The sequence below is a fragment of the Pristiophorus japonicus genome, chromosome 8 (assembly GCF_044704955.1).
Source record: "Pristiophorus japonicus isolate sPriJap1 chromosome 8, sPriJap1.hap1, whole genome shotgun sequence".
NCBI classification, from domain to species: domain Eukaryota; kingdom Metazoa; phylum Chordata; class Chondrichthyes; family Pristiophoridae; genus Pristiophorus; species Pristiophorus japonicus.
Window position 1 is genome coordinate 207842659 of NC_091984.1, and position 22419 is coordinate 207865077.

Here is a 22419-nt window from a genome sequence, read left to right on the forward strand (position 1 = left end):
AGAGGCCTTGGAGGGATTTGAAAACAAGGATGAGAATTTAAAAATCGAGGCATTGTTTAATCGGGAGCCAAATGCAAGTCAGCAGTGATGGGCGAATGGGACGGTGAGAGTTAAGATATGGGCAGTAGAGTTTTGGATGAGTTCAAGTTTATGGAGGGTGGAAGATGGGAAGCTGGCCAGGAGAGCATTGGAATAGTCAAGTCTAGAAGTAATAAAGATATGGATGAGAATTTCAGCAGCAGATGAGTGGAGCAGGGGTGGAGTTGGGCAAAGTTACGTTTCCATTCAGCTTCTTGTGATTGTACATTCACTGGTTATTTCCCGGCGGAAGCCAAGTTTCCAACTGGTTGCATGCCCCATCATGGTGAGAATCTGACAGTCTGATTTATTTTGGACTTATTTATAACACTTGCCGGCCAAGTAGCTACATTATGAGGGAAGGAACAATAATGATTAAGATAAATTAAAAATTAAGATATGGAAATTTTCAAGGACCTGTGCTTATTTTCCCTCTAGAAATATTGACACATGCCAAACGCAATTTGCAGATTTTCCCTCCCTGACCAAGTTCGCTCCTTGTAAAACGATCCCAGTGGTTCTCATGGAAATTTCAAGGGCAAGACTGTTTTGGGTGGTAAATTTGATTTTTTTCGACAGCGTGTCGGGAATCTGCCATCAACCCGCTGCAAGGCACCTTTCCCAATGGTGTCTGTGATCTTGGATCGGACCCGACGAGGCGGGAGACCCATTTTAAGCAATTATTGGCTTGTTGACAGACCCTTAATAATGGCTTTAACTTTACCTTTTAACTTTAACTGTTCGCCCATAGATCTGTGCTGCTCATGAAACATGTCTGTTAACCCGAGGTGGAATTGAATTAGCCGATTAGTTGACAGCTTGAAATGTACTATAAAGGCTCCCACATCATAGCTGTTCAACTTTCCAAGCACAGAAGCTATTGCTTTCTGCATTTGGAACACGGCTTTATGCAGGCTGCAAATGTGCAACCAGGCTATCTTGGTCTCCTGGGACGATCTTTTCTGCCCATCGGAAGTGAAGAGGACCTCTCTGCATGCTCGGATAAGCATATGGAGGGAATCATGGGAGAACCTGGGTGCAGCTCTGCACCTCTGAGCAATGATTGTCAGCATTTGCTGTAGAACACTGACAACACAAACGTCAAAAGGTGGCCATGGTCCTTTTAAAGAAACCGGCTTAAAAGCATCATGAATGACGTCACCAGACCCGTTCTATCTAATTGGGCTGGGAAAACCGTTGGAAAAGCTTAACAAGCCCCATTGAGGCAAGTTCATTTTAGGCAGCAGGATGGAAGCAGCAGCGGAGTCACGACCCGACACTGGCCGTACCGGACCTGCCGAGGTGAGCAAAATCTCGGCTAATGAGACAGGATTGGATTTGGCTGAGATTCTGCCCTCAGTTGAATAGCTTGCTGGTACTCACCACGAAGACTACCTTATGAACAATGGCCATTTGGCTGAGGTACCAGAGGGAAGGTAATGCTTGTGGTACGGTATCTTAGCATGAGTTAGGTCCTTTCGGAAGGTGGAAAAAGGAATTTAGCTGAATGGAGTGGGACGAGGGTAGCACGGAAGACAACAGAACAAAGGTAAATGTTTTCTGTGGAACTATTTTTATTCTGTTAAAACAATCCTATGATATTTTTTCACAACTAGGGCTGCAACAAAGTCTTGAAACACAGAGCTCTGGTTTGTTCCATTCTGATTAGACAAAAGTCAAAAGTTATGTTTGTACTGCCCGAGTCACACTTATGACAGTGCTATTGCTCAGTCTATTGAAATTAGGTAGGACGGACCAAATTAGACACTATGTAAAATTAAAATACAGTGATCCAGCTTGAAGAGTTTCACGCCAAATGCATCATTTTGTACTTCAAGGTTCAACAGCCCTCAAAAGAGAGAGAGTGCATTAAATGCTATTTACAAAATGGTTATATTACTACCTCCATTAGAGGTAACATGGTTTGGCTGTAGATAATAATTTACACCAGTATGTTTTACTTCAGAAACATTTGTCACAAAACACCTACAAAAACTATTTTAATAAAATTGCCTTTTTGCGCGTGTGGTTAAACATGGGGAGTATTAGTGGTCCCCAAGGACAAGTAACAGACATTTTGTGCAGAAAAAAAGTATACTTCAATTAACCTGCTTGGCAATTCATTCAACATCTATCAATCTACAGCTGTCTAACATCAGCCATCATCCATAATATTTAACCACTATAATAAGATTTACCCAGGAAACAGGGAAAGTAAATTTGCATCTTTAGATTTCTTTATAACCTGCGAGATGCTAACAAGTAGTAAATTAAAGTTCATTCAAAAATGTACACGAATTCAAAAAGTTTCCTTTCTCTTTAAATTAAATTTCATAATATATTAATATCAGTTTTTTTTCTAAGTTTGATTGTTTACAGCAACCACAGAATCACATCTGTCTCTGGCATTAAGTGTTCTAAGCTTCTTGCTAAGTACTGCAACCATTGGATAATATATTTACTGCTGACTCGACCACAACTGAGAGAATTGGTAGAACCTTAAGTAGCTTAGGTGGTTTGATAATCGACCAAGTTCCTTTCCATTCTTAGTTACTTAGACGTAGCGATTGTTGCCATTCTGTATTTGCATAGGGTTCTGCTCAGAAAATCTGCCAAAAAAAAACTCCCTAAAAACAAAAATTACATGAAAAATACAGATGTTAGCTGCAAGTCAGTCAGAAAGAACAAAATCATGTGACTTAGAAATAAAATCGCTTACAAACCAAGGGCAGAATACTACGGGATAATTTTTTCCCCCACAGTATGGAAGAAATTGGAGTGCTATAGTTGCAATGGTCTTTGATATAAGTGAAGCAACACCTGGAGACACTAGTGAGATACTCCGTTTATTCTTTGGGTATGTGATTTATGATCAACCACAGCCCATTTTTATTTCTGGGATATTCCACACTGCTCATTTTTTACAAGTGAAGTATCAATCCTGCCAACAGTTTAATTTACCAGTCACATCAGTGGAAAAATGTGGTTTTACTGTCACAAAACCTGGCTGTAAAAGTCAGTGCATGTACAGAAATGGTTTTGTCAGATTTCTTTCAAGAATACCTTAATTTTTATATTCTAAAGTTAAAAGCTTAGAATAAGTTAATTTGATGGACCCCATCCTTTCAATTAACTGCAATTGTCAGTTCAGTAAACTTAATACACATTTACATTTTTTTTTTTATATAGACATCTATCTACTTTTTTTTGTTCTTTTCACAAGAATCTTAATTTTTTTCCTTAATGTCAACATTTATCACTTTCAGGTCAGGTGTGTCACTTTAAATGTAGGCCACAACACCACTATAACATTTCCATTATCCACATCACCCATCTTATGAATGAAATTCGCAATTAATGTTGAATTATGGACAATTTTCTCCTGTGGATTTGAATTTAAACTGCCCAGATTCATTTCAGTTAGGTATCCAACAGCTGAGAGAGATTAGCATGTCATTAGTCTGGCTATAATTATACTGAGATTCCAGATGAAAGCAGTGCTCTAACCCACTACATTACCTGGTCCACAAAAAAAATCTTCCAATAAACTTGTGCAGAAACACTTGATTAAAATGTTCTTTTAAATTCACACGGTGTCCTACAATGTTCCAGGTGTGCATACTGTGCAGGTTTGAATGACTGTAGTGTCAACTATATTGCTACTCCCATTTAAACCATGTAGCCTATAATCCAAATAGCGTGTGTAAGTGCTGGATTGCCAGTCTAATGAGTATGCTTGTGAATTTCAAGCAAGTTGAAAAATATGAAAATGGATAATTTTAATGTTAATGTGCATGAATAGATTACTGTGAATTATTCATCGTGTTAGAGTAGTTTTGAGATGTCCTGCACATTTGACAAATGTGTACGGCAAACCTTTTTCCAATTACTTGGAATCATACACTTAAGCTATAATACCAGCAAATACAAATCAATAATGTTGTATTAAATAATTTTTCTGCACAATGCAGAATATAGCCCAACTGCCCCCAAAAAACTGGCAATTCTTGAATATAGAATCAAAGATAACACAAGTATGGTAGTGGTCAGCACTGAAAATAAGCAAATATACACACACCTCCCAGGAGGTTTTTTGTTTTTGTTTTTTTTTTCCTCTTTCAAAAATGAAAAAGCTCAACTATTTGCTCCTTTTGCCTCTTCCCCTCCTCGAGGTCTGTTTGGTTATGGCTCCAGGTGACGGTGCAGCAGATGCAATATTTATCTGTCCCTCCTGAATCTCCTGCCGAGTGTCTGCTGGCATTTGATTGATTTTCTGCTGAGCCTCCAAGTAGAACATGACATCTCGCAACTGCTCCTGCACCTCTGTAATCTGCCGGTCCTTCTCATCGCACGTGTCCTTCAGCCTCTTCTCCTCTTCCTTCAGCTTGGCTTGCAGCTGGATCTGATTAGATCGCAGGCACTTGTTCATTTCTTGCTCCTCTTTCAGTTCAGTGCCTAGTTTCAAAACTCTGTTGTTCAATTGAGAACACCTAGCAGCAGGACATGAAGAGAGACATCTTTAAAAACAATACTGGGACATCCCAACTGAAATTCTACAAGAGCTGAATGCTCGTTTATTTGTAGGTTTTGGTTCTCAACTGTGCAATGCATCTCAATCCCCAGTCCCATCTGCATCTGGCATAGGAAAATGCATTAAAAAAAAATGAGGGTTTAATCATAGTGGCATTCTCTTTCGATCTTATACAATAGTAGTTTCCTATTGTAAATATTTCTTGTAATGGAAATGTACAACCAGAAAGAGAGTAAACATCTTTGAACAAGAAGTTTCTGCCCACAAAGATTATAACCGAGAATTTATGGTCAGATTAAATTATGTGGGACATGCAATATGGATGCACAATAAATTTAGACCTACCATGTCCAGCACCAGAAACATTATACAACTGAATAAAACTTAATACAGCCCTAATACAGCAAGCGATCAGGAAGGCCAATGGAATCTTGGCCTTTATTGCAAAGGGGATGGAGTGAAAAAGCAGGGAAGTCTTGCTACAGTTAAACAGGGTATTGGTGAGGCCACACCTGGAATACTGCGTGTAGTTTTGGTTTCCATATTTACGAAAGGATAAGAACATAAGAATTAGGAACAGGAGTAGGCCATCTAGCCCCTCAAGCCTGCTCTGCCATTCAATAAGATCATGGCTGATCTGGCCGTGGACTCAGCTCCACTTACCCGCCCTCTCCCCGTAACCCTTAATTCCCCTATTGGTTAAAAAGCTATCTATCTGTGACTTGAATACATTCAATGAGCTAGCCTCAACTGCTTCCTTGGGCAGAGAATTCCACAGATTCACAACCCTCTGGGAGAAGAAATTCCTTCTCATCTCGGTTTTAAATTGGCTCCCCCGTATTTTGAGGCTGTGCCCCCTAATTCTAGCCTCCCCTACCAGTGGAAACAACCTCTCTGCCTCTATCTTGTCTATCCCTTTCATGATTTTAAATGTTTCTATAAGATCACCCCTCATCCTTCTGAACTCCAACGGGTAAAGACCCAGTCTACTCAATCTATCATCATAAGGTAACCCCGTCATCTCCGGAATCAGCCTAGTGAATCGTCTCTGTACCCCCTCCAAAGCTAGTATATCCTTCCTTAAGTAAGGTGACCAAAACTGCACGCAGTACTCCAGGTGCAGCCTCACCAATACCTTATACAGTTGCAGCATGACCTCCCTGCTTTTGTACTCCATGCCTCTCGCAATGAAGGCCAACATTCCATTCGCTTTCCTGATTACCTGCTGCACCTGCAAACTAACTTTTTGGGATTCATGCACAAGAGTTTCATGCACAAGGACCCCCAGGTCCCTCTGCACCTCAGCATGTTGTAATTTCTCCCCATTCAAATAATATTCCCTTTTACTGTTTTTTTTTCCCCCCCGAGGTGGATGACCTCACACTTTCCGACATTGTATTCCATCTGTCAAACCTTCGCCTATTCACTTAACCTATCCAAATCTCTGAGCCTCTCTGTGTCCTCTACACAACCCGCTTTCCCACTAATCTTAGTGCCATCTGCAAATTTTGTTACACTACACTCTGTCCCCTTTTCCAGGTCATCTATGTATATTGTAAACAGTTGTGGTCCCAGAACCGATCCCTGTGGCACACCACTAACCACCGATTTCCAACCCGACTCTCTGCTTTCTGTTCGCCAGCCAATTCTCTATCCATGCTAATACATTTCCTCTGACTCCGCGTACCTCTATCTTCAGTAGTAACCTTTTGTGTGGCACCTTATCGAATGCCTTTTGGAAATCTAAATACACCACATCCATCGGTACACCTCTATCCACCATGCTCGTTATATCCTCAAAGAATTCTAGTAAATTAGTTAAACATGATTTCCCCTTCATGAATCCATGCTGCGTCTGCTTGATTGCACTATTCCTATCTAGATGTCCCGCTATTTCTTCCTTAATGCTAGTTTCAAGCATTTTCCCCACTACAGATGTTAAACTAACTGGCCTATAGTTACCTGCCTTTTGTCTGCCCCCTTTTTTTTTTTAAACAGAGGCGTTACATTAGCTGCTTTCCAATCCGCTGGTACCTCCCCAGAGTCCAGAGAATTTTGGTAGATTATAACGAATGCATCTGCTATAACTTCCGCCATCTCTTTTAATACCCTGGGATGCATTTCATCAGGACCAGGGGACTTGTCTACCTTGAGTCCCATTCGCCTGTCCAGCACTACCTCCCTAGTGATAGTGATTGTCTCAAAGTCCCCCCCTTCCCACATTCCCGTGACCAGCAATTTTTGGCAAGGTTTTTGTGTCTTCCACTGTGAAGACCGAAGCAAAATAATTGTTTACGGTCTCAGCCATTTCCACATTTCCTATTATTAAATCCCCCTTCTCATCTTCTAAGGGACCAACATTTACTTTAGTCACTCTTTTCCGTTTTATATATCTGTAAAAGCTTTTACTATCTGTTTTTATGTTTTGCGCAAGTTTACCTTCGAAATCTATCTTTCCTTTCTTTATTGCTTTTTTAGTCACTTGCTTTTATATACTTGCTTTGGAGGCCAGTTCAGAGAAGGTTCACAAGGTTGATTCCAGAGATGAGGGGTTTGACTTATGAGGAAAGTTTGAGTAGGTTGGACCTCTACTCATTGGAATTCAGAAGAATGAGAGGTGATCTTATCGAAATAGAAATATAGAAAAACATAGAAAATAGGTGCAGGAGTAGGCCATTCAGCCCTTCGAGCCTGCACCGCCATTCAATAGGTTCATGGCTGAACATGCAACTTCAGTACCCCATTTCTGCTTTCTCGCCATACCCCTTGATCCCCCTAGTAGTAAGGACTACATCCAACTCCTTTTTGAATATATTTAATGAATTGGCCTCAACAATTTTCTGTGGTAGAGAATTCCACAGGTTCACCACTCTCTGGGTGAAGAAGTTTCTCCTCATCTCGGTCCTAAATGGCTTACCCCTTATCCTTAGATTAAAACAAATTTGAAAAGAGTTGCATAAATGTGTAGTAGGAAGTTAGAGTTATTTCTAAATGGAATTAAAATGGTACATAATGAGATAGGGAAATGGAATAAGTACGTATCTGGCAATTGTCTGATCAGAGATAAATGGACCCTTTTCATTCCTAGATCCTTTGTTCTTGGAATACAGGATTGGATTAACTGAAATTATTCCAGCCTAAAGCTGAGAACAACAGGAAGAACTAGAATGGTCTCGTCACAATGATATCTCCATGAAAAAAAAAGCTTTTCCAAACTAGCTTTTACCCACTGGATCATCATCAAATTCTGCATTAACAAGTTACATGGTTTATCATTCGTATTCCTGATTACCCGTTTTCTATATGCAACATCTCTACCAAACAACTTCTTGTTAAATTACCATTGGTTTTATAACCTTTTTCAAGCTGCTCAACTTTTAAGTTTTTCACAAAACCTTCAACTCTTTGTCCTTTCTTCAACTACAGTCCTCAATTCTCTCGCACACCAACTACTGACCTTCAATTTCACATATCACTGGAAATAAATAGACTTGCCAAGTAGTCACAGCTCTGCAGGATTCTCAGATGTCATCTATATTTTTTGTCCTTTAAACTCCCCCACTCCTACCTCTGGTCACATGCATCCTCCTTCAGTCAGGAGGGTGGAACAGATTTCTCTGCAACTATCAATACCGGCTTCAAATTCCCAACACAATATGACGTTTTTGGAGGAGTGGGGGAAGGAGATTTGAGACCTAAAGCCCCACTGAGTACTCCATTTGGAGGCTTTGGCAAGAATTGCCAGAGCCACCATAAGAGGACAAGTTCAAATTTCAGTTTAGGCTGAAAGCTAAAACTTCAAGTCTAATGCACTCGTTGCTACTGTTTGCAACTATCAACTCTAGGTGAAAATCTTCACTCCTGTTAAAATTGGGAATCATTAGCGCAACAGTATTTTGTTATGAGACTAATACTTAATATGGTGGTTGCAAAGATTTTATAACTTCAGGAGTAACAGATTATTATTTTAATACTAGAGCTACTAGGTTATGCTGGTAAGGTTAGATGAAGAGGGGTGGGAGGAGGCTCTTGGAGTATAAACACCAGCATAGACCTATTGGGCCAAATGACCAGTTTCTGTGCTGTATATTCTATGTAATCCTCAAGGAGTCACTGCAGACTACAGGGCACCGCATATTTAAGGTTCAACGAGTCAAACATCCATGGGGGTTGAGACCAAGTGCACGCTTCAGGCGAAGCAATGTCAGAGGGCAGGGGATAATTGGATCAGGATGTAGACAGAATGTTGTCTTCAGTTTTAAGTTATATACTCTGTCATTAACTTTAAGTTTCCATTGCACGTTCAACTTAAAAATGACAACATAGCAATAACACACTGGAAGGAGTGAACAGTTTGGAGGATCAGGGAGCTGAAAATGCTTGGGATGCAATGCCAGGATTGCACCTGCCAATACTCTTGAGCTCCAACTCCATTGGAGTTTGCAGGGTCAGCAAAAGGTGCCTTAAGAGCATGTGCAACTAGGCACAGGCACCACTACAGGCACAACTTTGGCACCCGCCTGCCCCATTCAGCCACAAACTCTGGTGCTCGCCCAGCATCGGGCACCCCTCCCAACCCAGGCCACATTCTCTTTAGCTCCCTGTAGAAGTTTTTAATTATCTTACTTTTCTCAAGAGGTGCAGCCCCTTTCCCTGGGGGCCTATATTTTTCCATTTAGAGGCTGACATAGCTGAACTCACTCGATGTGCTGGGCTCCACAGAAAGACTGGGTCCTGACTTAGCAAACAGAACAGGAACTCCCAACCCAAGGAATCCCCATCTCCAATGACATTTTCCTCGTTAGGGGGCAGGCAGAGGTTCCATGCAAGCCAAAAACTTCCAGTGTCTCTTCCATTTTCCAGGGGAACCACCAGCCTTCTGCCTAAGTTGAGGTGAAGATCAGCAGAACTCCCCCAAAGAATTTCAGCCACCTGAAGTCTTGTTTCTAAAATTTGAACCTTTCCAACTTTTATATAAAGTTACAATAACTTGCATTTATATAGCACCTTTAACATATTAAAACATCACAAGGCGCTTCGCAGGAGGGCAATAAGACAAAATTTTACACGGATACAAAAATGGATACAGAAGGACAGGTGACTAAAAGCTTAGTCAAAGAGGTAGGTTTTGAGGAGCGTCTTAGAGGAAAGAAGTGGAAAGGTTTAGGGAGAGAATTCCAGAGTATAGGCATAGACGGCTGAAGGCATGGCTGACTATGGTAAGGCGAAGGAAGTGGGGAATGAAATGTATAAGATTGTGAGGGGGATTGACAAGGTGGATGCCGAGAGGATGTTTCAGCTGATAGGGGAGGCTAGAACTAGAGGGCATAATCTTAGAATAAGGGGCCGCCCATTTAAAACTGAGATGAAGAGAAATTTCTTCTCTCAGAGGGGGTTGTAAATCTGTGGAATTCGCTGCCTCAGAGAGCTGTGGAAGCTGGGACATTGAATAAATTTAAGACAGAAATAGACAGTTTCTTGAACGATAAGGGAATAAGGGGTAATGGGGAGTGGGCAGGGAAGTGGACCAGAGTCCATGATCGGATCAGCCATGATCGTATTAAATGGCGGCGCAGGGTCGAGGGGCCGTATGGCCTTCTCTTGCTCCTATTTCTTATGTGCTTATTAAACAACACAACAATTTTAGCCAAGGATTGTATTTGAGACTTAATCCTCTAAATTCGCTACTGTATTGTATTAATTCTACACTACTGTTACAAATGAATACTTAAGGACCCTGCCCCACTTGTGTGTGCATCTGGTAATATTTAAGAGGTTAAATACCATTTTAAACTGCTTGAACAGTTTGTGACTAGCACAATATTTCTGAAAAATAAGCACTGCCAAAACAACAGAACTTTGACTTGGATGATCAGTAGGTCGATAGGCTGCAGTTACACAACTCATTTTATACCAGTTGCAATGTCAATAAAAGTTGCTACTACTATGCGCAGTAGTGCCGAAATTTGTCAATCGGCCCAGCCTCTCTCTCTTCCCACAGACGCCGCGTTGACGCGCTCTCCTCCTCCCCCCACCGTTCATTTGCAGCCCAGCCCCTCTCTCTCCCCGTGGTATACAGATGCCAGTTGAATCCCAATGCCGATCGCTTCCACCCCTAGCCCAGGCCAAGTGGCGCCTCGGTGCGTGTTGTCGTGCCGCACCTAGCCCAGGCCGAGTGGCCTCCCGCACAGGTCACCGAGCCCAGCCTTTCCTCTCCCTCCCTCCCGATGCCGTGGAGCCCAGCCAACTCCTCTCTCTCCCTCCTTCCCTCCACCCCCCCACCCCACCAAACCATTCCTCTCCCTGCCTTTCCTCTCCCTCCCTCCACCGCTCCGATGCATCTTTGCCGACCGCCCCTATCCCACGCCGAATGGCCTTCCATACAGGCCGGCACGCTGCCTTCCCCTGCCCAAGGTAGGATTTACTCCAAATATTTAAATTGTTAATCAATTGTTTACCTGAGTTCTTTATTTTTATTTAGTTATTTTAACTTTTATTTGGAATGTTTGTTGCTTGGGTGCAGGTCCTTACTTACATGCGCCGATTTCTTAACTGCCGCAATGTTTTTCCGAGCTGGCCACATATGCGGACCTAAGTCGATTTGGTGAAAGTGTTAGCTGGCTAAAGTGGCATAAATGGCCAAAACTGATCTAAGTGTCTGGGAATGCCCCCCCTTTGGAAAAAAAAACTAAAAAAAAAAATTGTACCTAACTAAGTTACTCTGAAGCACGTTTATTGGGGGAAATGTTTTTTTTTTTTAAAAACTTACTCCAAAAAAATTGATGCAAGTCATGGCTAAAATTGGGCCCATAGAATGGTTACAACATGGAAGGCGGCCATTCGGCCCATCGAGCCCATTCCAACTCTCAGCTAGTCCCACTCCCCTGCCCTTTCCCTGTAGCCGTGCAATTTTTTTTTCTTCAGATACTTATCCAACTCCCTTTTGAAAGATAAAATTGAGTCTGCCTCCTCCATCCTTTCAGGCAGTGCATTCCAGATCTTAACCACTTGCGCAAAAAAGTTGGGTTCTTTTGCCAATCACCTTAAATCGGTGTCCTCTGGTTCTTGCCCCTTCTGCCAATGGGAACAATTTCTCTTATCTACCCTGTTCAGACCCTTCATGATTTTGAAAATCTCCATCAAATCTTCTCTGCTTCAAAAAGAACAACCCCAGCTTCTTCAGTCTATCAGTCCCTCATTCCTGGAATTGTTGTTGTAAATCTTTTCTGCACCTTCTCGAAGGCCTTCACATCCTTCCTAAAGTGTGGTGCCCAGAATTGGACACAATACTCCAATTGGGGCCGAACCTGTGTTTTATACAGGTTCATCATAATTTCCACACTTTTGTACTCTGTACCTCCATTTATGAAGCCCAGGATCCCATAAGCCTTTTTAACTGCTTTCTCAACCTGCCCTACCATCTTCAACGCTTTATGCACATATACCCTCTCTGTTCGTGCACTCCCTTTAGGATTGCACCTTTTAGTTTATATATCCTCTCCTCATTCTTCCTATCAAAATGCATCACTTCACACTTTTCTGCATTAAACTTCATCTGCCATGTGTTCGCCACCAGCCTGTCTATGTCTTCCTGAAGTCTATCTCTCGCCTCCTCACTGTTCAGTATACTTTCAAGTCTTGTGTCATCTGCAAACTCTGAAATTGTGCCCTGTACACCCACGTCCAAGTCATTAATATACATCCGAGAACCAACCCCTGAGGATCACCTCTGTATACCTTCCTCCAGTCTGAAAAACAACTGTTCACCACTACTCTCTGTTTCCTGTAACTTAGCCAATTTTGTATCCAGGCTGCCACTGTCCCTTTTATTCCATAAGCTTCAATTTTGCTGGCAAGCCTATTATGGGCACTTTGTCAAACGCCTTTTGGAAATCCATGTATACTACATCAACTGCATTAGCCTCATCGACCCTCTCTGTTACTGCATCATAAAACTCAAATCAAGTTGGTTAAACACGATTTATCTTTAATGATTCGTGCTGGCTTTCCTTAATTGATCCACACCTATCCAAGTGACTGTTAATTTTGTCAGTGATTACCATTTCTAAAAGTTTCCCCATTACTAAGGTCAAACTGACTGGCCTGCAGTGCTGGGTTTACCTTTACTTCTTTTTTTGAACAATGGTGTAATATTTGCAATTCTTCAGTCCTCTGGCACCACCTCCGTATCTATGAAGGATTGGAATATTATGGCCAGTGCCTGCGCAATTTCCACCCTCAATTCCCTCAGCATCTAAAGATGCATCCCATCCACTCCTGCTGATTTATCTACTTTAAGTACAGCCAACCTTTCTAATACCTCTTTATCAATTTGTATCCGATCAAGTGTCTCCACTACCTCCTCCTTCACTATGTCTATTGCAGCATCCTTTTCCTTGGTAAAGTACTCATTTAGTACCTCAGCCATACCCTCTGCCTCCATTCATCGGTCTCCTTTTTGGTCCTTAATCGGTCCCACCCCTTCTCTTACTACCCTTTTACTATTTATATGCCTGTAGACTACTTTGGGATTACCCTTTATGTTAGCTGCCATTCTATTCTCATACCCTCTCTTTGCCCCTCTTATTTTCATTTTCACTTCTCCTCTGACCTATATATATATATATATATATATATAAATACATAGATATATATATAAAAAATATATATGCAACCTGATATGTCATACATGCTCTTTTTCTGCTTCAACATATTTTCTATCTGTTTCATCAACCAGGGAGCTCTGACTTTAGTTGCCCTACCTTTCCCCATCGTGGGAATGTACGTCAACTGTACCGGAACTATTTCCTCTTTAAAGGCAGCCCATTGTTCCACAACAGTTTTGCCTGCCAATCTTTGATTTCTGTTTACCTGGGCCAGATCCATTCTCAGCCTAGTGAAATTGGCCTTCCCCCAGTTAAACATTTTTACTCTAGATTGCTCCATATTCTTTTTATTGCTAATCTAAATCTTATGATACGCTGATCACTTGACTTACCTCATTCCCCGGAACCAGATCCAGCAATGCCTCCTCCCATACTGATCAAGAAAGCTCTTCTGAACACACTTCAAAAATTCTTCCCCTTCTCTGCCCTTTGCACTATTATGGTCCCAGGATAGTTGAAGTCCCCCATTATTACTACTCAAGAGTTCTTGCACCTCTCTAATGTCTCTGCAAATATGCTCCTCCATATCTTTCCCACTATTTGGTAGTTAATAGAATAAACCTAGTAGTATAATGGCACCTCTATTATTTATCTCTACCCATATAGGGCCCAAGTTTCGGGACGTGCCTAGAACGGCGCAGCCCTGACCTGGACGCCCGTTTTTCGCGCACAAAGTGCGCCTAAAAAAAAACGTACAGATTCTCCGGCTCCCTGCTGGTCCTCTGGATCCGGGCGCGGCGCAGCACGAGCAGTAGGGGGACGAGCCAGGTCCCTGCGCTGAAAACAGTGCCGGGACCTCTGCACATGCGCGCTACAGTGGGTGCGCATCTGCAGTAGCTCCAGGCGCCCAAAACTGTGTGGGAGGGGCCCGAAGCACGCAGCCCCTAGCCCTGGCCGAATGGCCTCATTGGGGCTGTGTGCATAAGGCTGCCTCCCACGCCCAGTTCCTACTTCCTCCCGACCCGACTCGACTTCCGCTTCCCCCCCCCCAACTGGACAGGACCTGACCTCGACCCGACTCCCGCTTCCCCCTCCCCCCGACCCGACCCGCGCTCCCCTCGACCCAACCCGCGCTCCCGACCCCGACCCAACGCCACCTACCTGTAAATCTGCTGCTGGGGACGGGCCCTGCCTGAAGTCTTGGGCCCGGCCCGTTCAGCCTCCCTCCCCCTTCTCTCCCCCCCCCCCCTCTTCTCCTCCCCCCCCTTTTCCCCTTCTCCTCCTCCTCCCCTTCTCCTCCTCCTCCCCCCCTTCCCCTTCTCCTCCTCCCCCCTTCCCCTCCTCCTCCTCCCCCCCTTCCCCTCCTCCTCCTCCCCCCCTTCCCCTCCTCCTCCTCCCCCCCCTTCCCTTCCCCTTCTCCTCCCCCCCCTTCCCTTCCCCTTCTCCTCCCCCCCTTCCCCTTCTCCTCCTCCTCTCCCCCCCTTCCCCTTCTCCTCCTCCTCCTCCTCCTCCCCCCCTTCCCCTTCTCCTCCTCCTCCTCCTCCTCCCCCCTTCCCCTTCTCCTCCTCCTCCCCTCCTCCCCCCCTTCCCCTCCTCCTCCTCCTCCTCCCCCTCCACCCTTCCCCTTCCCCTCCTCCCCCCCCCACCTCCCTCCCCTCCCCCTGCCCCCCCCTCCCTCCCCTCCCCCTGCCCCCCCCTCCCTCCCCTCCCCCTGCCCCCCCTCTCCCCTCGCTGTCAGAAACACAGGCACTGACAGACAAGAGAGTGAGAGACACACACAGACAGACAGAGAGATAGAGACACTGACAGAGACACACTGAGGGGGGCATCCCAGCACGCTGTTGGAGGGCTCCCGGTGTTGGTCGGTAAGTAGAAAATGTTTTATTTATTGATTTAAAAAAAAATTATTTCTTATTAATTTTTTTGATTGATTTATTGGTTGATTTATTGATGTTTTTATCATTTATTATTGATGTTGGCTCTTTATTTGTAAAACTGAAGTATTTAATGTTTGTAAACTTCCTTTTAAACCCCCCCCCCCATTCCCTACGTCTGATTTGTAACCTACGCCTGATTTTCTAAAGTGTAGACAAGGTTTTTTCGAGCGTACAAAAATCTTCACTTACTCCATTCTAAGTTAGTTTGGAGTAAGTTTTCACTGCCGAAACTTTGAAAACAGGCGTAAGTGGCCGGACACGCCCCCTTTTGAAAAAAAAATTCTGTTCCAAAGTGAAACTGTTCTAATTGACTAGAACTGGAGCAAACTAAATGCCGAGAATTTGACTTTCTAAGATACTCCGTTCTACACCAGTTGCTCCAAAAAATCAGGAGCAACTGAGGCCGAAACTTGGGCCCATAGATTCTGTCCTTGACCCCTCCAGGACATCCTCCCTTTCCAGCATTGTAACATTCTCCTTAACCAACACTGCCACACCACCTCCTATCTTTCCTGAACACCTTATAACCAGGAATATTTAATACCCAATCCTGTCCTTTTTTGAGCCAGGTTTCAGTTAATGCCACATCATCATATTCCCATGTGGCTATTTGTGCCTGCAGCTCACTTACCTTGTTTACTACACTTCGAGCGTCCACATACATACACTGTAAACCCATCTTAGATCATCCTGTATTCTCTTAGTTGGACCCCACATAATACCTTACTATTTCTTACTTTAGTGCTCCCTGCCTCTCCCAATCCTTTGAGCACTTCATTTCCCCTTTCTAATGTTACATCATGGTGCCCATCCCCCCTGCCAAATGATTTTAAACTCTCCCCAACTGCACTAGAAAACCTCCCTGCAAGGATACTGGTTCTGGCCCTGTTGAGGTGCAACCCGTCTGGCCTGCACAGGTCGCACCTCCCCCAGAACCAGTCCCAATGCCCCAGGAATCTGAAGCCCTCCCTTCTGCACCATCTCTCCAGCCACACATCTGCTCTATCCCCCTATTTCTATACTCACTTGCGCAGCACTTGAGAGTAATCCAGAGATTACTACCTTTGAGGTCCTGCTTTTTCATTTTCTTAGCTCCCTAAAATCTGCCTGCAGGACCTTTTCCCACCTATGTCGTTGGTACCAATATGGACCACGACCTCTGGCTGTTCACCCTCCCCCTCTCAATGTTCTGCAGACGCTCAGTGACATCCTTGACCCTGGCACCAGGGGGGTAACATACCGTAGAAACGCCTGTCTGCTTCCCTAACTATCGAATCCCCTACCACTATTGCTCTTCCACTCTTCTTCCTCCCCCCATGCAGCTGAGCCACCCGTGGTGCCATGGACTTGGCTCTGGCTGTACTCCCCAGAGGAACCATCGGCCACACCAGTACTCAGAACAGAATACTGGTTGAAGAGAGAGAGATGTACTCATGCCACTCCTGCACTACCTGCTTGGTTCTCCTTTTCAGTCTGGCGATCACCCATTCCCTCTCGTACCGCACACTCCTTATCTGTGGGATGACCTCCTCCTGAAACGTGCTATCCACAAAGCTAGACAGCATTGCGGATGTACCGCAGTGATGCTAGCTGCTGATCGAGCTCCAAAACCTGGAGCTTGAGCTCCTCCAGCTGAAGACACTTTCTGCACACGTAGTTGTCCAGGACACGGGAAGTGTCCTGGATTTCCCAAACGGCACAGGATGTGCACTCCACTGGACCGAGCTGCCCTACCATGCCTTTATTTATCCAATTATTAATTAACTTTACAGAAACTTAAGCCTAGGATGTATCCAATTCAAGTTATTAATATAGTATAGTACGAGTTACTAATTTATCATAGTATTAACAGTTAATATAATTTAGTATTAACAGTTATTAATTTAATATAATATTAACAGTTACTAATCTCCAAGCTTCTGCTTTATTACTAGCCAGCTATTTAATCCTGGTTCCTAACTTGTATAACTACTGCATATTCAAATCTAAACTTAACCAGTTTTAAGAAAAAAAGTGTTTGTTTTATAGAATCATAAAACTAGCAAAGTGGAAACACAGCTTTCATTTGTAAAATCTGAAGAAAAAGTGTAGGAAGTTCTGGTAAAACCACTCAAACAGGCAAGTACTCAAAAGGCATGCAAACTAAAAGGACGCAATTTTAAAAAAATGTAGGGAAGGGCTAGTATAAATATTTTAGCATAAAATAAACATTCATATTTTAGGATTTGTATAGCACTTTAAAAGTTTTTATTGTACAAAATATTTTGCCATGTGCAAATTCTCATGTATGAGAACCTGTTAGTCGTGCATATAAAGTATCTTTTGATATGAAGGGACATACAAATCTCTTAGAAAGTTCTGAATCAAGTCTAACTTTACAAACACGAGTTGGAGTTTACAGTAATTTAAACAGAGTTTAGAAATCATGCCTCCAGAGCAAGTCAAAAGGAGAGACGGTTTCCACCCCCTTCCCCCCCACAACATACAGGCTAGAACAGCTCGTTACTAGCTGCAAGAAGGTGCATCTTCCCAAAGCCATACCACACAATACTTTATCAAATATTTTGTACAAATGAAAACTTTTAAAGTGCTATACCAGTCCTAAAATATGAATGTTTATTTTATGCTAAAATATTTGAACTAGCCCTGCCCTACATATCCTAAAACAATATGTGGGATTATATTCCCATCAAAATGAGTATGATCAAATTCCACTTAGAACTTCAATACCAAACAATTCCTTCCTCTCCTCAAACCACATCCCAGGAAGTGATTGCAGACTGGCAAGTGGTCCACCCACAGACCCACAAGGACAATCTTGCTTCTAATAAGCAGGATCACAGGAACCCTGCCCCCAGGAACCTCCCCCACCACATGGCTGAACTGCAATAATGATCATCTAAAATCCTGTAACAGGAGATTATTCTCAATTAAACTACTACAATGGATCATATTTTAAGAATAAATTGAATTGATGGGCTTGTGATGCCGTGTGTCAGCACTGCTAATTTCTGGGGAAAATCAAAAAGTAAATGTGAAAGAATTTATTTTTAAAAGCAAGATAATTGGCCTCAGTATCCTTACCGTGGGGATGGGAGAAGAAAAAATAAATTAATTATTTTTTCTCTTGATTGCTATCCAGTAACCCATGCAGGAAAGCAATGATGTGTGGATGTCAGATAAGGACAGGATCAGTTATAATATCCCTGTCACACTCACCAACTCGGTTCATAAATACTACAATAACCACTTGGGTGTCTGGATTCTTGGTTGAGACACCACCTTAAGGAGAACAGAGCATGCAAGGGAAGAAACTTGAGAAACGGGAAGTAGAAGCTACCACATCACCTTTAGAAAACACCGTAGCCCCACTTAAAATGCAGTTTACTTTTCTGTAATTTATGGGGCTGGCGGAACATTTGTTGCAAAATGGCTTACTTTCTCTCGAGAGCTTGTTTGTCTTTCATCAGTTCGCTTAGCTTCTGCTCCAGACTGTCACACTTTTCAATGGTTTCTTTGAATTTTGTTTTCATATTGTTAATCTGGAAAGATGAAATAGAGTAAGATCAAGTTTAGAAAACATCACTGAAAATAATTTACCAGTGCTGTAATTTAGATCATTTTTCATTCAGCTACACCTAGTCTCAGAGTTTACCACATTTTTAGCAGAAAGTACTTTTTTGGTTTGAATCATTCTGTGCTTCATTGAATTTTTAGTTGCACTACATTTGTTAGATGTCCTTAAAAATAATGATCTGAAGGTTGTAAAAAAAAACAGAATGCACTGGAAATACACTGCAGGTTTGTCCGCATTTGAAGACAGGATACCGTTTTAAAAAAATGTTGTACTGTACTTCCAACATTTTCCATTTCAAATTCAGATTTCCAGCATTTCAATGAGTCCCTACTGCCGATGTACAGCAGCTTTTTAGCACCAGACTATGTAAAGTTTTTGCCTGCATATAATGATATAAATACCTATGTACGAAAGCAAAATACCGCAGATGCTGGGAATCTGAAATAAAACAGTAAATGCTGAAAGTACTCAGCAGGTCAGGCATCAGCCGTGGAGAGAGAAACAGAGTTGACGTTTCAGATCGATGAACTGAAAATCTGATTCAGATGAAGCCTGTCCCATCTGTGCAACTTTCACTTGCCTGGGAACCTGTTTCTATGTTTCTTCACTTCCATATCTCTCTCGCTCTTCCCCTTCTATTGTCCCACGTCACTTCTTTCTCTCACATCCTTCATTTCTCCCTTTCTTGCTCTTCGGATTCGCCTCTCGCTCCCTTTAACTCTCATCAGACTCGGAAGGACTCTGGTTTGGCAGGCTAGGAAGGACTTAAGTTGGGTGGGTAAGTGAGCAGACAGGCTGAGAAAGACTTAGACTGGGCAGCAAACAGGTAGGTGAGCAGGAATCATTTGGGGTGGGCGGACCATGAAGCACTTGAGATGGTAGAAGGGGTGGGGTGTGGGCAAGTGACTGGGCTGGGAACCACTTGGGGCAGATGGATCACAAGCCACTTGGAGTGGGTGGGCAAACAACCATTAGCTTGTGAAATAACATCGACCTGAAACGTTAACTCTGTTACTCTCTCCACCGATGCTGCCTGATCTGCTGAGTATCCATACTTTGAAGAGACATTTAACCACATCTGCTTGTTCAGGTTGATGTTAAATATTCCATGATACTGTTCATATCAGCAGGGATTTCTCCTGATATCCTCATTCCTACCTCCAAAATCCACCAAGGAGAGATTAAATCAGCATTCCATTGGATGTTTATGGAACCTTAGCAGATGTAAGCTGGCCACTTCATTTGCCTATGTAACTGTCACTGTACTTCAGAAGTATTTCATTCTATTCAAAGTGCTTTGAGACATTTCTGAAGTTTGTATTGAAATAAAAGCTTCTCACATGATTTGCCTATTGCAAACTGTATGCCCCTTAACTTTTTCTTCCTATTACAATCTGCAAGCTTTTCAAATCTTGACTTACTTCATTTTTCTGCTACTGTTTTCAAACTTGGTGTCATGCATGATGGGCCTTCAGCCCATTTTCCTAGGGTTTTCAATTGTAAAAAGATCCATTCCAGTGTCAGAATCCCAGTAAGTGAAAAAAAGCTTGCCAGTTTAATGGGGGGGCGGGGAAGAGCGATAGGTGTGAACTAACCAGGCAGAGGTCGAGATTAATCAAACACATCTCCTGGTGTGATCAACTATGGAAAAGCACTCTATTGGGCAAGAATGGCAAGGGAGAAAAATAAAGAATCACCAACAAAAGCAACTTGCCTCTTCTGCTGCATCCTTCTCTAAGTGCACTATCTTGTTTTCCCAGTAGATGCGTTGAGATTCTAGCTGACTGGTCAGGAGGTATGAATACTGTTAAGAAAAAGTTTACAAAATCTATTAAATCATTTTAATAAAACTGGTTCACACAAAACATGAAACATGAAACATGCTTAAGCAAAGTGCAATGCTATATAAAGTTGAACATAGATTTCCATATAAAAAAAGTTCCTATCACTGAAAATCAAAATAATATTTAAGTTTGTTATTAAGTTTCTGCTTTAAGATATTGTCCTTTGCCCCACAATTAGATTGCCATGTGCTGTTTCTGAAGCAAGTTGAAAAGTAGCCATTATTGCTCTTGATCCAACTGCTGCATAGTGTCTCAGAGCAGGCTGGGATCTGTCTACTTTCTACAAGGCACTTCATCTTAGTGAGACCAGGAATGCAGACTCTTATCATTTCAGTCCTTGGTACAGCACTTTGGAGCTCCAATTTGGTACACCACTAAACTCCTGCCCACAACAATTTGTTTTTTGAACCATAATTTTACATTATAACAAAGAAAGATCCAATTTACTGTCCCTCCTTTGCATACTACAACATGTATAGGACATACATGGTTGCAAATTCACTATTAGATACTATATTTAAATCATAGAATCAAATACATTTATGGCACAGAAGGAAGCTATTTGGCCCATTGTGTCTGTGCCGGCTGAAAGAAAGCTATCCAGCTGAATACCACTTTCCAGCTCTTAGTCCATAGCCCTGTAGGTTACAGCACTTCAAGTGCATATCCAAGTACTTTTTAAATGCGATGAGGGATTTTGCCTCTACCTCCCTTTAAAGCAGGGAGTTCCAGACATCCCTCCACCCCTAAGCACCCTCTGGGTGAAAAAAAGAGATTTACATCCTCGTAAATCTCTTCTGTACCCTCTCCAATGTAATCACATCTTTCTTGTAATTTGGTGACCAGAACTGTACTCAGTACTCTAGCTGTGGCCTAACTAGTGTTTTATACAGTTCAAGCATAACCTCTCTGCTCCGATATTCTATGCCTCAGCTAATGAAGGAAAGTATCCCGTGTGCCTTCTTAACCACCTTACCTACCTGTCCTGCTACCTTCAGGGATCATTGGACATGCACTCCATGGTCTCTCACTTCTCAAATCCTACCAGTTATTGTGTATTCCCTTGCCTTGTTGACATTCCCCAATTGCATTACTTCACACTTATCCACAATGAATTCAATTTGCCACTTTTCTGCCCACCTGACCAGTCCATTCAAATCCCTCTGCAGTCTACTGCTTTATTCCTCACTATCAACCACACGGCCAATTTTCTTATCTCCAAACTTCTTAATTATGTCCACTACATTGAAGTCTAAATCATTGATATATTCCACAAAAACACCCATCGACCATTACCCTTTGCTTCCTGCCACTGAGGCAATTTTGGATCCAACTTGCCACTTTTCCATGCGCTTTTACTTTTCTGATCAGTCTGCTATGTGGGACCTTATCAACAGTCTGGCAAAAATCCATTTAAAATCAGTTCTCATGATGATGCAGTAGGTGTGTGATATAAAACTGTTAAAGTGGCAAGGTTCCAAATTTAATTGAAGACCTGTACAGAGGTAGCCAATCTGATCAGAAGTGGTACTTTGAGAGTCCTGTAATTGGCCTCAGTAACACGGAGAGGGGCTGGGGAAAGGGAAGTTTCCTGCCCCAGATCACGATGCAGTAACCTTTGTATGTGTATATAATCATAGGGCAAAAATAGGATTAGGCTCAACCGAGATGCTCCTCCCTCCAATAATAATTCACTAACATTCACTAATTCAGGTTCATGCATGAAGAGCATTAAAGCCAGGTTCCAAACTGCTACGGTTTTCTCTGGAACTACACTGGAGCAGGAGTTGTCAGTTTCAGAAGCGATGGGGTTAAAGGGAGGAAACAAACAAAAGTATCAATGTAC

The 22419-nt window shown here is 42.7% G+C and overlaps 1 protein-coding gene across 3 annotated transcripts in view; it reads right to left on the bottom strand.

The window, feature by feature from the left end:
• Nucleotides 1–1632: 1632 nt before the first annotated feature.
• brap (BRCA1 associated protein) overlaps nucleotides 1633–22419 on the bottom strand; it is a 55605-nt gene continuing 34818 nt past the window's right edge. For 2 of the 3 annotated variants that reach the window (XM_070887869.1, XM_070887870.1), the window contains exons 10-12: nucleotides 20444–20533; nucleotides 18591–18694; nucleotides 1633–4568 (exon numbers count right to left, since the gene is read on the bottom strand). In XM_070887869.1, coding sequence (XP_070743970.1) covers nucleotides 4217–4568; nucleotides 18591–18694; nucleotides 20444–20533 — 546 coding nt within the window. In that variant the 3' untranslated portion in view covers nucleotides 1633–4216. The remainder of the gene's footprint in view (nucleotides 4569–18590; nucleotides 18695–20443; nucleotides 20534–22419) is intronic. The other variant, XR_011594139.1, reaches the window with a different exon arrangement.